We start from the raw sequence: 14,771 nt of genomic DNA, 5'->3' as shown, positions 1-14,771 counted from the left end.
AACAGACCACAGATACATAATACTTCCTTTATTTTTAAATATTTCATGTGAATAAGTTTCATTTCATACCAATTTCTTAGTACCAGTTTAAGAAATCTACTCCCCCTCCCCAACCCCCGCTGCCACCCAGCCACTATGGTTTTCAAATCAGAAAATAGCTCACTGACAACCAATTAGTCATCAAAATTTAGTGTTAAATAATTAGCCTACTTCCTTCAGAAAAATGCTTTTTAATAATCTGAGTTAAGCCTTTCCTCTATTTGATATATTTATTCTCATATATAAACCCAATATTTGTGCATGACCTACTTTTACTCATTTGGAAAAATCTGAATATGAACTCGGTGAAGGTAAGGTTGTTTACTGAGTTGTAAGGCTCCAAAATAGTAATTTTATAGCTAAGACCAGAATCCCTTTTTTTATGAGGGGGGAGAGGGGAGAAGGGAGAGCTAGGGTGGGAAAGGGGGGTGTCTGTTTAGAGACAGACCCTGATACTTTACATTTACTTCTCCACATGCAGAAGGCAGAGGATGAGCCTGGTGAAGAAATCTAGAAGGACACATTGATACCTAAAGGTTCCTGCTCTACAAATACAGAAAGAAAAGAAAAAAAGAGGTTAACGGCTCTGCAAAGAGAAAGAACAGGAACTTGGTAATGGGGAACAGAGAGGAGAAGTTAGGGGAGGGAAGAGAAAGAAAGAGAGGGAAGTTGTCTGTGGTGGGGGAAAGACAGGCAGCAGAGCCTGAAGCCTACAAAGCCTGGGGCGCCTGGGTGGCTCGGTTGGTTGAGTGGTTGAGCGGCTGACTCTTGACTTCAGCTCCAGTCATGATCACATCACGGTTATGGGATCAAGCCCCGAGTCGGGCTCAATGCTCAGCACACATCCCTGGTAATACCTTGACTTTAGCCCACTGAAACCCCTGTCAGACTCGTGACTTCTAGAACTGTGAGATATTAAATCTGTGTTGTTTTGTGTTTTTTTTTTTCATTGTCCTATTACCATTAAGTTGGTGGCAATCTTAGCAATAAAAGATGAATATAATAAGCCCCCTGAAAAGGTGCAGAAATTGAGATGGCCCTGGACTATTCGCTTTGATACAAGATAGGGCTTCAGTGAAAATTGAAAAGGACAGTGTGACCTACACCAACATCTGTTGTTCTCATTTCTTAGGGAAAGAACGGTAAGTCAAAACATTTGTGGTTATCATCTTAGATGATTATCTCTTAAAACATTATGTAATCCTGGTGCCTTAGGACCACAAGAGAACCGCTCTTCTTGAAAGCACATGGATTTGGAGTCCTAGGATCTTGGATTTGAATCCCACAGTAGCCTCTTATGGACAAGGCAAATGTGGATAAATCATTTAACCTCTTTAAGCCAAAGAATCTTCATTTGCATAAGGGAGATAAAAATAAGAATTGTTTGAAAAATTAAATGAGAGAGATCTACAAAGCACTTAATACAAGTGGCTGGCACACACTAGGAACTCAACAAATCACAACTGTTGATTTTTTAAACCATCCTATAAAGGGAGGAGAAAGTCCTGAGAAGTGAGGGAAATAGTTCACAGTCCCAAAAAAGGCCAACTCTCCATGGACTGGGATCAGTCAGCTACCAACAATGGGCTAATACGCATAAAGTGTTGCAGATGGAGATTTAAGTTAAACAGAGAGAAGTAGGTTTTTTAAAAACATAATTATTAAACACTGGATACGTTCACACCGTTGGTTGGACCATCTTGTCTGGAGACTTTTACTAAATAGAGTTTACTCCATTTTAGAGGTAGGCATGCAGCTGTGTGAACACATAGGCAAATGATTTGGATGGGTGGGCTCTCCCATCCCCTATCATATCCCCAAGATTATACGACTTAATACTCACGGAAGTAACACCTCTTGTATGTTATTCCAGATTGCTTTTCCTCCCATGATTATTGTCAGCTGTGTCGTCAGTTCAAGGAGACAGCCACCTGGGTCACACTGGAATATTAAAAAGAAAATCTCATTTAAATTTTAGATGGGTCTAACGTGAAATCGAGAAGGATTAATTTTATTTTTTTCTGATATTTATTCTGCTGAGGCAAAAAGAATCTGAAGAACATACGGTGAAGAAACTCTTCACTGGGCAACTTGGAGAAAACACAAAGCAGCTTAAACAGTCAAGAGATTGCAGTTCTATACTCATACCTCTTCATTTCTGTATTTTCCCAGCCAATAGACTGGGTCTCCTGGATAACCTACAAATTTGCCCTTAAAGAATGCGATGTAGAAACATGAAGAATAGTAGTTGACAAACTGGAATAAGAACATCTTCATGGTCAGGCTGTTCTCATAATCAGTCTGGGTCCTTGGGAGTTCTGTAGTTAAATAAAGGCAAGATTTTAGAATTGTGAACAGCTTTGAGACCCTAATCGAAGACACTGATACATGAGTTAACATGTTAAAAAAATACAATTCACACTGTTTTCATTTAAGCTGTTCTAAATTCCTTAATATAGCTGCTGTGTTAAGTTCACACATTGTTACAAGAGTCCGCCCCCTCCCCCAAGAATGCAATATCCCACATGGCAAAAATCTTCAAGGGTTCCTTAAAATTTACAAGCCCAATGTTTTCAAATGGGCAAAGGCTGTTCTCTCTCAGGTCTGAGTGGACAAAAAATTATTTTTGAACAGCCTGCTAAATGATATTCTTGTCTTCCTGAATTGCAAAAAGGTAGGACTGTTGAAACAACAAACAAAACAAGGGGGAACTTGTTACGAGAATTTGGGGAAGAGGAAGCAGGTCATCCTCCTAGTTGAGAATTTAAATCAGTCTGATCATTTTCAGAAGATGACCACTGAGCAGACCATTCGGAGAATGACCCAGGCATATGCAGCATGTGGGGAGCGCTTAACTCTGGCCAGGAAGCAGCTGCCTGGGATACAAGCCAGAGAGAGAGAGAGAGAAACATTTATTACAAAAGCTGGAGCTGATGAGAACAGAGCTATATTAATATGAACAGCATGGGGGGAAGCCACACAACACTGTGATTACTTGTCCTCTCAGCAAAAAAGGAGCATATTTGCCACTGGAACCATGACCCTATTCCACTTATTTGTAATAAAGAGACTATTTACTTTCAACAATAGGGTACGTGATCTAATGTAATTGAAAATATTATTCAGCACTGATCTGTTTACACAGAGCTTGGACATTATAATGATTGTCTTTGCTTTGTCCCTTTTACTAATGCAAAGCTGTAGATAATTCATTTCCCACACAGGTTAGATAAAATATGTTTACACTTGAAATTTTCTAAAATTTGTAACATACGGAAATTGAAATGCCTAAAAGAGACAGTCTCTATTTCTCACCAGGTTCCAAAAATGTCTTAGAAATGACCTAAGGTATAATAGGACCTTACCAAAATTAGTAATCATGATTGCTACTTTTTCATATATGGTGTTCAAAATCATGATGATGATAAAGCTGATGAGGGAAGCAGTGATAGACGTGGCCGTCTGTGGAGTCAGGTACTTCTGGATTGGATCTGTCCCATTAAAGTTCTTGGGAAGTTTTGCAGAAAATACAATGAACACTGAGAGCCTGTAGACAATGATCCCAATAACTGAGGCGATGATCAATAGGATCTGGAAGCACAATAAAGACAGCACTTCACTAATTACACAGCACTATTACTTCACTAATAGTGTTTTTACACTTAAAAATTAACCCCATGCTCAAATGGACAAGGTACACATGTAAAGTGATGGGTGATGGGATATCCTAAAGTGATATTCTTTAGGATATGCATTCAAGTTTTTGCTCAGTTATAATCCATGAAGGGGATAGGTTTCCTTCCAGCAGAGAACAGATCACCTGGTTCAAGGGTCAGCAGGTGCTACCTGTTGTCTTGGTCGCCTGCAGGAGGTGAGATTCTGAACAGGATGGGGAGCCTGCAGAGGTGCCCTGAGGAAACGTGGAAATGGCCACAGGTAACTGCTGATGAAAGCTTCACACACTTCTCCCCTTGGATCTTAAGATCTGAAACTGGCAGTTATTCCTACCTGCTTTTGCACAAGATTCATTTCACTCATCTGTTGTTTTTGACTGCATAGACCAGTGTCAGTGAGGGGGTCTGAAGCACGGTTTGTACACGGTTGGTAGGATGTCGCTTCCTCCCTAGGCACGTTTTCTCCGGCCACTGGGTAATGCATATTAAAGGTTCTGTGTTTAAACTGTTTTCCCTACATCTACTTTCTTGGACTTACTCCAAAGCATGTACTCGATGTGTCTGACTGCTTGTGAAGACTGTTACCAGAGACAAAAGCTACAAAAAATGTGAATTTCAGGGCCAAGTAAAAGCTGCCCTGTTGTTTACAGCAACACAGAGAGGCTGGTTTTCACCTGTGGAGAGCAGTAAAGGGAGTGATTAACAGGCAGGGTCCTGGAACCAGGTTCCTGCATTCGAATCCCAGATATGCCTCTAGTTGTGGGACCTTGTGCAAATCACTTAACCTTTGGGGCTTCAACTTCTTTGCCCACGTAATGAAGGATCCTAATGGGAACTAACTTATAGGACTGTTGTGGGGATTTAATGAATTACTCCAGGTAAAAACACTTAGAACACGAAGCCCAGGCAAACGAAAAGTACTATATACATGTGAGCTGTGGTTATGGAGGCTGAAGTGTTAACAAGATGTTTTTCTTACTTTTAAAGTTTGTACAGAAGGCATTATATCTCCTCCAATAATTTTGCTCATTATCTCCTTTCTTACAGTTAGGGTTTAATGCTTGTGAAAGGAATGACATGTTTATGTGTGTGAGTATATGTGAAAATTCGCCAAGGCTAAAGAAAATGTATTAGAGAAGGTATATCCAGTCTTCCTCTCTGAGAACAACAAATGCGGGCCATTTAAAGTGTATATATTTTACTTTATTTTATTTTTTGAGAGAGAGAGAGAGAGAGAGAGAGAGAGAGAGAGAATGAGAGAGAATGCCAAGCAGGTTCCATTCTGAGCACGGAGCCCGACATGGGGCTCCATCCCATGACCCTGGATCATGACCTGAGTTGAAATTAACATTGGCTGCTCAACCAACGGAACCACTCAGGTGCCCCTAAATGGTACATATTTAAAAAATATATATCTCCATAGGGGTGCCTGGGTGGCTCAGTCGGTTAAGTGTCTGACTCCTGACTTTGGCACAGGTCATGATGTCACGGTTTGTGGGTTTAAGCCCTGCATTGGGGTCTGTGCGGACAGTGCGGAGCCTGCTTGGGATTCTCTTCCTCTCTCTCTCTCTCTCTCTCTCTCTCTCTCTCTCTCAAAAAAAAAAAATAAATTAAAAAAAATTAAAAGATCTCCATAATAATTTTTAAATTATTAATTATAATGGCTGAGATTTTTAATTTTACTATTCAACTCAGCACATATTTTTAAAATCCTCAACAGCCCTGTGAGGTAAGTAGTATTGTATCTTTTACAAAGAAAAAGAGACCCAGAGAATAAGACTTTGACCCAAATTAAGCAACTAATAAGTGAAAAGAACTGAGTTACTCCAAGACTCTGGAGTCACACTAAACTCTACGTGGCACTGCTTCCTACATGGTTTATGAAATGAATTCTCATTCTTTTCAGAGCTTTTATAAACTTGGTATGTTTTCATACTTCTTCAGGGTACTTGACAGGTTCAGTATTTCTTCATAGAAGGAAGTCCTTATGAATCTTCATTCTTAAGTTCCTTACAAATCTTTCTGGCTATAACTTCAATATATGCTTATTAGGGAATATTTGAAATTACTCTATAGTGGACACTGGTTGTGTTTGCTGCCCTGAATCTGTTCCCAGACTTACAAGCAGACCCAGATTGTGCTTTGAGAGAATAATCTCTCCTCCATTTTCAGTCCTATGGCTTGGGCTGGATTGACCCCCTCCTCCCCTAGGGTTTACAGGTAGATCCTGATTGGTTTGAGGCAAATAGGTGTCTCATCCTATTGGCCTCAGCAAGTGATTCAAGGATTGAGAAATATCTTAATAAAATTCAGTGAGATGTGAGGAGAGATCTGCTAGTATCCATGGGAAAGAGAAGCTTGCTTGTCAATAAAGGAAGCTGCTGACAGAGACCTCTCTTGTTTTGAATGGGATGGGAGATCTGGAATCTTGCAGCCATTTTGAGACTATAAGGTAGTGCCTACACCCACCAAGCCAGGAGACCAGTGAACAGAGAATGATGACAGAACAAAACACAGCTCTTGATGTCATCTGGGCTGCAGTATCTATCCTTAATGGAAGTCATACCTCAGACCCGAGATTTTTAGTTACAGGAACCATTTATTGGTTCATTTTGTTGTCATCAGTGTTGTTTATACCAACTGGAGATTGATTTTCTGTCACCTATAATTGAAAGACTCCTAACTATAGGGGCACCTGGGTGGCTCAGTTGGTTAAGCACCGGACTCTTGATCTTGGTTGGCCCAGGTCATGATCTCACAGTTTTGTGAGTTCGAGCCTCACATTGGGCTCTGTGCTGACAGTGTGGAATCTGCTTTGGATTCTCTCTCTCCCTCTCTCTCTGCCCCTCCCACACACGCATTCTATCTCAAAATAAATAAACAAACATTAAATTTTTTTTTTAAATAAAGGAATAAAAGAAACAGAAAAAATGTATCTACTAACTATATACAGGCATAATTCCTTCAGAACTATGCATTGTTTGCATATTAAAAACTATTTTATGTATTTTCCTTAAACCTATCATAACCATAACATTTTCACATGTTGTCAAATATTTTTATGGACATACTTTCTTATGGCCGCACTATATTCTACTGTATGAAGGATTAGAAGTAGAGTATTTTGGCTCAGATTTTATATATACACAGTAAAACCTTGGTCTGAGAGCATAGTTTGTTCCAGAAACGTGCCTGTAATTCAAAGCACTTGCATATCGAAGCAAATTTCAAGAACCATTGGCTCAGTTGTGATCATGTGATGTTTGGCATCACGTTCTACTCATAATGCAAGACATCCCTCGTTTATCAAGTTAAAGTTAGAAATGTATGCTCATCTTGTGGAACACTTGCAGAACAAGTTACTCGCAGTCCAGGATTTTACTGGATAATAATGTATATAAATAAATATATATATATATATTGTAATAAATCTGTATGTAACTAATCTTTACTAACTTACCATTTTGAAAGAGTTCCTGATTAAAAATTTTTACATGCTGAATTGTGGATTAAAGCACATGAATATTTTTGACTCTTGATACTTACTGTCATACTGCTAAGAAGGCCAGAAGCAGCTTAAAATTTTCATAGCTTAGGTATGAGAGCAGCTGATGACTGCACTTCATCCTCACAAACACTGAGCCTTATCACTTAATAGGTGAAACACTGTATCTCATTTTAGTGTGCACTGATTTAATTAGGATTGAGGCTTGACAGTTGCCAGGGTGTTTTTTCTTTTGTGAAAGGGTATTCATGTTCTCTGCCTCTGTAGCTCTTGAGATCTTTGGTGTTATCTGACAAGTGATCTGGACTTCTTATGTATTGAATGCAGTAAACCTTTGCCCTATTGGTTAACAAAAATTTCTTCTGCTGTTTTAAGCTTAGAACACTTCTGATGTGTGGAATCTTTAAAGGTTTTTTTTTTTTATGTTTATTTATTTATTTTTTTGAGAGAGAGAGCAAGTGCAAGTGGGAGAGAGGCAGAGAGAGACGGAGAGAATCAGAAGCAGGCTGTCAGCACAGTGCCTGATATGGGGCTCAAACTCATGGACCATGAGATCATGACCTGAGCCAAAATAGGATGCTTAACTGACTGAGCCACCAAGGTGCCTGGATGTGTGGAAATCTTTAAATATTTTCCTCTGAAACTTCTTCCATTGCTGTTATGTTTAGAAAGTCTTTTTATATCTAGAGATTACATATTCACCAATATTTATTTCTAGTTTATGGTGTTATCTTTTGATTGTTTCTGGAATTATAATATATGTTAATAGTATGGTTTCCATCTTTCTCTCCCAAGTAGCTAACAAGTGTTCCGTCACCATTTATTAAATAACCTTTACTTATCCCACTGATTTATAATGCCTCCCTTCTTGTGTATTGTTAATGATAGGAGGTCCCATATCTGGGCTTCATGTCCTATTTTCTAATTCGGCTATTTTTGAGCCAATAAAATTCTTGATATATTACTAATTATTATATTACTAATATGACTTTATTAATAATAAACCCCAAATTAATTTCAAAAGTCCTGATAATCCAGGCATATTATCTTTTCATCTACAATAATTTGTTTAAGTCTTCTTTTGTATCTTTCAGTAGTTTTTACATTTTCTCTGATAATTCCTATTATCCTTTTAAGGCTATCCCTAGACATTTTATTTTAGCTATTACTGTTGGAAAATTTTAGAATTCTTAATGCCCCCCATTTGGTCTCTTCACCAGAAAATGGAAAATCCAGAACCATTGATCTGATCTAAACACATGAGGTGGCAGGAACTGAAAGAACCACTGTGAGCAGATAGATATTGAGAGTTGTTCCACATGGTGGCTGAGTGGTTCTCTGGAAACACTTCTATCAGACTACCAGTTTCCAGTGTGCTTTCAGTTTCCAGGATATTTAAAATTAGATATTAAAAAGTCTGTGACTGATTTACCCAGAATAAGACAGCACTTGCACAGAGGGTTATCCGGATACATTTTCCCCAGGTAGTGAAGGGCACACGCTCTTCTTCCTAAAAAAAAAAAAAAAACAAACAAAAAAAAAAAAGTTTAGTCAATCAAAGGTATACTCTGGTGAAATGATTTTTGCCCTGATTGGTCTCTAAATCCTAAGCTTAATATTTGTAAAAATTAGTTTTCAAACAGCCTCCTTACTCATAACTGCATTTTGTTGTTGTTGTTGATTTCAAACACACACATAACAAGTACGTGCTCATTTTAATGGTTTTTGAAAATGTGAGCATGAACAATGAACCGTTTGTCTGCTGTGATCTCAGCTCAGGAGTCTATCTGACAACGCTAAGCTGTAAACTACATTCCTGAGCTTGTCTCAGATTCTAGAAATGGTGGCAATGACGGCACAGAGCCCACGCAGGACAGTGAGTTCCACGGTGTCTGCAAATACTAGGTACCTACTATGTGTTTCTTGGTTGAGCTTTATATATTGATTTGGCATAGCTATGAATTTTAAAAGTTTCCATAACTCATAAGAATATATTTAATTTTTAAGACTGGAGATCAGTACTTCTCAAGATTTATCTGGATTGTAACAGTAGCTATAGTATAATAGTAGCCACAAATACTTACATTTACTCTAGGCCAGGTACTATTCTAAGTAGGTTCTGCACATTAACTCAGTTAATCCTAACCACAACCGTGTGAGGAAGCAACTCTATCAATCCCGTTTTATAGAGGAAGCTATGGCACAGAGAAGTTAAATAATTTGTCGAAGATCATTCGGCTAGTAAGTTGCTGTTTAGATTTGCAGTCTCATTCCCAAGACTTCATTACCACACTACAGCCTAATTGAGTATGCATTAGCAATGAAAGTAAAACGAGGAAAAAAGATAAAGAAAAATGAACCTTCATCTTTAATTTTTTAACAAGCTATGTTTCAACGGAAATTTAACTTATTCGTTGGCAATTTTAAATTACCAAATTGTCTTTCTTCAGCACCTTTTCTGTTGCCAATATTATAAGCTTTTTCTACCCTACTATTTAAAAGGTGTTTTCAGGGGCGCCTGGGTGGCGCAGTCGGTTAAGCGTCCGACTTCAGCCAGGTCACGATCTCGCGGTCCGTGAGTTCGAGCCCCGCGTTGGGCTCTGGGCTGATGGCTCAGAGCCTGGAGCCTGTTTCTGATTCTGTGTCTCCCTCTCTCTGCCCCTCCCCAGTTCATGCTCTGTCTCTCTCTGTCCCAAAAATAAATAAACGTTGAAAAAAAAAATTAAAAAAATAAAATAAAATAAAAGGTGTTTTCAACATCTAATTTTATGTAAGTTTCTGCCTTCATTTCTGAATGTGCTGTCCTTCAACAGCACATGGTTTGACCCCATCCTCTTCCATAGTAAACAGTGAGAACTATACAAAATGGGAATCGCTGGAAGCTTGTTATGTTGTAAAAGACAAACGTCACCTTCTGTTGATAACTGAACCTCATTTTTTTTTCCATTTATAAAATGAGGAGGTTGAACTGCTCCCTCCAGTCCCTTTTAGTGTCGGCCTTCTGTAAATCTCTGATTCAATTTATAAAATCTATACTTGGGGACATTTTCAGATGCTCTTGTTAAAAGCATTTTCTTTCCAAGAATTATTCGTACTCAGAACTGACTGTCCTTATACTGATGACTGCAAGAACAATCAGCTCTAAATTTTCTGTGTTGATGGAAAAGAGCACTAATGCAGATGACTCAAAAATTATCTTTCACTGGCTTTGGAATGTTTCTACCGAGAGGTATAGCTTTGTTTTATTTTTATTTTTGCAGTAGCAGAAGGAATTTACCTTTCCAATTATATAAAATGCCTAGCACAGGCCTAAACATAGTTGGACTTCAACAACTGTTTCCCTTCTTCCTCTAGTCTTTCTACAACTTGAGGATGACAGCCGCACAGTCTCGCGTGCGTCCCAACCAGAAGGTGGAGCAGTGGCTGAGGCTTTAGTGCAGCACAAAGGGTGGCTGGTCTAGGATGAAAAAGGGGCTGTAATAATGAAGGTGCATGTGAAAAACTGAGAATCAACCAAAAAATCCAATGCATACTTCCCTATACAACGAGCTCGTGGAGTCTGATTTTTCTTTTCTGCATTTTTTACCGGAATGAAAGGACACAAACCAATGCATCTTTTCTTCTACATTTTAAGTCAGGGTCTAATTTTTTCCCCCCACTTTTACTTTAGATTAGGTCAATAAAACCTAATCTAGTAGGTGATACTACGATTTAAAAGAGAAAAACAAGTTACTTTTTTTTTTTTTTTTAAAGAGGATGTTGATAACTTACTCAACTTGTGGAAACAGACTATAGCCACGGGAAAGGTAACAACAAAGAAGGGTCACATTTATCTCCCATGTCCACTGTTCTAAGCGATACTTCTTTGGCTTGGCTGCACATTAGAATCACCAGGGAAGCTTTAAAAAAATCCCTGTGCCTGGAACACACCCCAGGCCACCAAGTACCATCAGGGCACGCAGTGATGGGTTCCGGGCATCGGCATTTTTTAAGGTACCCAGGTGATTACAATATGCCACCAAAGCTGAGAACTGCTGTAATAAACAGGCTAGAGTGCATCGACCTAACGTCCACTTTACCTGAGTGATCTCGTTGATCACCACGTGAGTGCACCGGGCCTCATATTCTGGCCGGGCTTGCTCCTCCTGCTGTAACTCAACAGTGTCCCATTCGTACTCCAGTTCTGCCTGGCGCCGTTTCCAAAACTCCAGAAACAAGGTTACTAACAGAGAGAGAACAGGAGCATGGGGACCGTCAACAAAGCTGTCCTGAATTATTAATCATTGTAATTACTCATAACACTTTTGTACACGGTCAATAAAACCTAATCTAGTAGGTGATACTATGATTTAGAAGAGAAAAACAAGTTACTTTTTTTTTTTTTAAAGATGATGTTGATAATTTACTCAGCTTGTGAAAACAGACTATAGCCACTGGAAAGGTAACAACAACACGATGGTCAGAAGGCACGTGAGTGTGTCTAACGCTAGAACATCTGCTACCAGCATGTTGTTGCCAACTAAAAAACACAAATAACTGCCATAATTCAAAAACAGTTTATGGTCCATCCATCCTTCAGCCTGTTCTTCCCTACATCCCTTTCCCTCTCTTCTTTCCTAAGAGCCTGGTGGGGGAGGGGGGGACTTTAGTCGTCCCTATATCTCTATTTACCACCACCCAAGCCACCCCGGATTAAAAAAATATTCTTAAATCTGCAAAAATGATGCTTTTCTCAATCTTGTGTGAAATATGAATGAAATAATTTTTAGAACTCTTTACTATCTTTTAAGACCTGAAACTTAAAATACTAAATAAAAACAACATTAAATGTTGATTGAAAATATAGTTTCAGGGTAAATCCCATAGACCTTTCTTTGTTATAAAATTTTTTTTAATGTTTATTTATTCTTTGAGAGAGAGAGAGAGAGATAGACAGAGAGAGAGAAACAGGGGAGGGGCAGAGAGAGAGGGAGACACAGAATCAGAAGCAGGTTCCAGGCTCTCAGCTGTCAGCACAGAGCCCGATGCAGGGCTGGAACTCATGAATCATGAGATCATGACCTGAGCCGAAGTCAAGACACTCAACCGACTGAGCCACCCAGGTGTCCTTTCAATCAGACTGGTACCCCTAAGCTCTTCCTATATAGAAATACTGGATTTGCCACTGTTCCACACACAAGTATTTTTATGTGCGGAGAATAAAGAGAAACAAGACACAGGCCGTGCTTCAAGGAGCTCCTAGGTGTGTAGGAATGATGGTGAAATGATAGTTATCAGAGACTAGCGGGGGGGGGGGGGGGGTCAGGATAAGAGCACAGGTGGCTCTGGGTGAGTGACCAACGAGTAGCCGAGGCTCTCCCAGAGAAGGGGCCACTACAGCCACTCTGAGATGACCGACTTGGATTCGATCAGGTGAAGGTTGGATATTAAAGTCATCTCCCGTGGGAGCTGTGCATGCACAGGCAAGGAAGCCAGAGACTCAGATACTTTCCAGAAACTGCAAATATCTGGAAGTGAGTGCAAGGTATAATGAGGAAGGCTGGGGCAGCCAGTGGAGAGATCGCCGGGGCACATCACAAAGGACTCTATGCCTTGAAAGAAGTTCAGGTTGTAACTTAAAGGAAGAGGGGATATTGCAGGTGGTCTGGAGACTAGAGGCAGGGAGACCTGATTGCCTCGGTGGGGAGGTGAGAGAAGACAGCACATTTGGCAGGAAGAATGGTTGGAAAGATGCAGGTATGTAAAGGGAAGGAAGAGGTCTAGGATGCCAGCCATGTTTCTGGCTTGGGCAATGTCCTAAATTCTAGTGCCATACCCCACAATGCGAAGGGCTATAAGAGGAGTGAGTCCAAGAAGGCAACAGGTTTGGTTCTAACCAGGTGCCTCTGGGCCACAGAAAAGATGTCTAGTAGGTATGTAAAAGTCTACAACTTGGGAGAAAGACCTAAGGTATGCCAGGAACTTTTTTTTTTTTAAGTTAATTTATTTTGAAAGAGAGAGAATGTGAGCAGGGAGAGGGAGAGGGAGAGAGAAAGAGAGACTCCTAAGCAGACGCCACACTGTCAGCACAGAGCCTGATGAAGGACTCAAACTCACGAACCATGGGATCATGACCTGAGCTGAAATCAAGAGTCAGATGCTTAACTGACTGAGCCACCCAGGTGCCCCTGAACCGGATACTTTTTATAGTAGTAACTGAGGCCAGGCATGGATGAGATCACTAAATGAGGTGTAGAGGGGTGGGTCTCATCCTGGCTGCACATGAGAAGCACTTGGGAGCTTTAAAAAAAACAACAGTGAGCCCAGGCACCATCCCTGAGTTTCTGATTATATTGGACTAGAATAGGGGCATGAACATTGTGTTTTGTTTTGTCTCAAAGGTCTAACATCAGTCAGAGTTGAGAATCGCCAGAGTGGAGAGCAGAGAGAAGCTGGCCTGACATCCTGCAGATCTCAGATGGGCAGCCAGAGATAAAGAAGGAGACCCTGGGAAGTGGCTGCTAGTGGCATGAACTGAGCACTCCCCAGTGGTGAAGACAACCGAAATCGGGAAAGCACTCACCTCCCAGTGGTGTTTGTTTTAACTTTACTAATTTTCCAGTACAATGAGTGAGAGTAGAAATAACCCAGATGTTGGAATCAAGTTCAAATTCTGGTTCTGACAATTATCAGATGTATGACTCCTGGTCAAAATGTTCCAACTTTCTGAGCTCCCCCTTCCCTTTCTGTAAAATGGGGGGCAAGAAGACGTACCTCACAGGGCTGTTATGAACTTAATGACATAGGTAAAAGCCCTCACACCCCTCTACGGTAACTATCACTCTCCTCATTTTAGACACAAAGAGAGAGAGGCACAGAAAGGTTAAAATACTTGCCCGAGGTTACAGTTTTGGAGGCAGGAATCAAACCCAGGCATTCTTGGCTCCAGAACCCAAACTCTGCTTCCTCACCATGTGGTATTGCCTCAAGCTGCCTGCTCCTTAGCTAGGCGGGACATTGGAGGGTGAAGTCTACAAAACCCTTGGGCATTAGTTCTCAGGGCCCATGGAGACATTGGTAACGTATAATAACCACTCAAGGTTTTAGACTGCTCATGGGCCACAGCACTGCCGATGCACATCGCTGGGGAGCCCAGAGCACCAGGGCCTCGGGTGACTGTGCATGATGTCAGAAAGGAATTTCCTGTCCTGTGTCTTTGGATCGCTCTTCCTCTGGCGGGGAGCACTGCACCTATGTTCTCTGGCAAACCACACACATGAGGTACTTATTGATTAGAGAGACACAGGGCTCTTACATCGACATGTAATAGAGAAGAGGGAAGGCTGCCTAGGACCTTGGGAAGCAAGAACAGCTTGTCCTCTTAATCAAGGTATTACTACATCTAAAGAAAGTATGCATCACATGAAGAAGAGAGCCATATACAGCACTGGTGGTGCCATCCAGCGGTGTCCAAGGACAAGGGGTACACTGTAGCACGTGGTAGTGTTCTAGTCACTAGACGTTTACTGCTGGAGAGCAGGGATATTTTACGAGGCCTTGAAATGAGTTAGACC

The 14,771-nt window shown here is 40.5% G+C and overlaps 1 protein-coding gene across 2 annotated transcripts in view; it reads right to left on the bottom strand.

Moving 5' to 3' along the window:
• Nucleotides 1-14,771, bottom strand: part of ANO6 (anoctamin 6) — a 198,507-nt gene that overhangs the window by 26,834 nt on the left and 156,902 nt on the right. For both annotated transcript variants that reach the window (XM_047865899.1, XM_047865900.1), the window contains 5 exons: nt 11,298-11,440; nt 8,651-8,728; nt 3,405-3,630; nt 2,188-2,357; nt 1,883-1,980 (listed from right to left, as the gene is read on the bottom strand). In XM_047865899.1, the coding sequence (XP_047721855.1) occupies nt 1,883-1,980; nt 2,188-2,357; nt 3,405-3,630; nt 8,651-8,728; nt 11,298-11,440 (715 nt within the window). The remainder of the gene's footprint in view (nt 1-1,882; nt 1,981-2,187; nt 2,358-3,404; nt 3,631-8,650; nt 8,729-11,297; nt 11,441-14,771) is intronic.

The sequence above is a fragment of the Prionailurus viverrinus genome, chromosome B4 (assembly GCF_022837055.1).
Source record: "Prionailurus viverrinus isolate Anna chromosome B4, UM_Priviv_1.0, whole genome shotgun sequence".
Lineage (NCBI taxonomy): Eukaryota > Metazoa > Chordata > Mammalia > Carnivora > Felidae > Prionailurus > Prionailurus viverrinus.
This window is presented reverse-complemented; position numbering and strand designations above follow the sequence as displayed.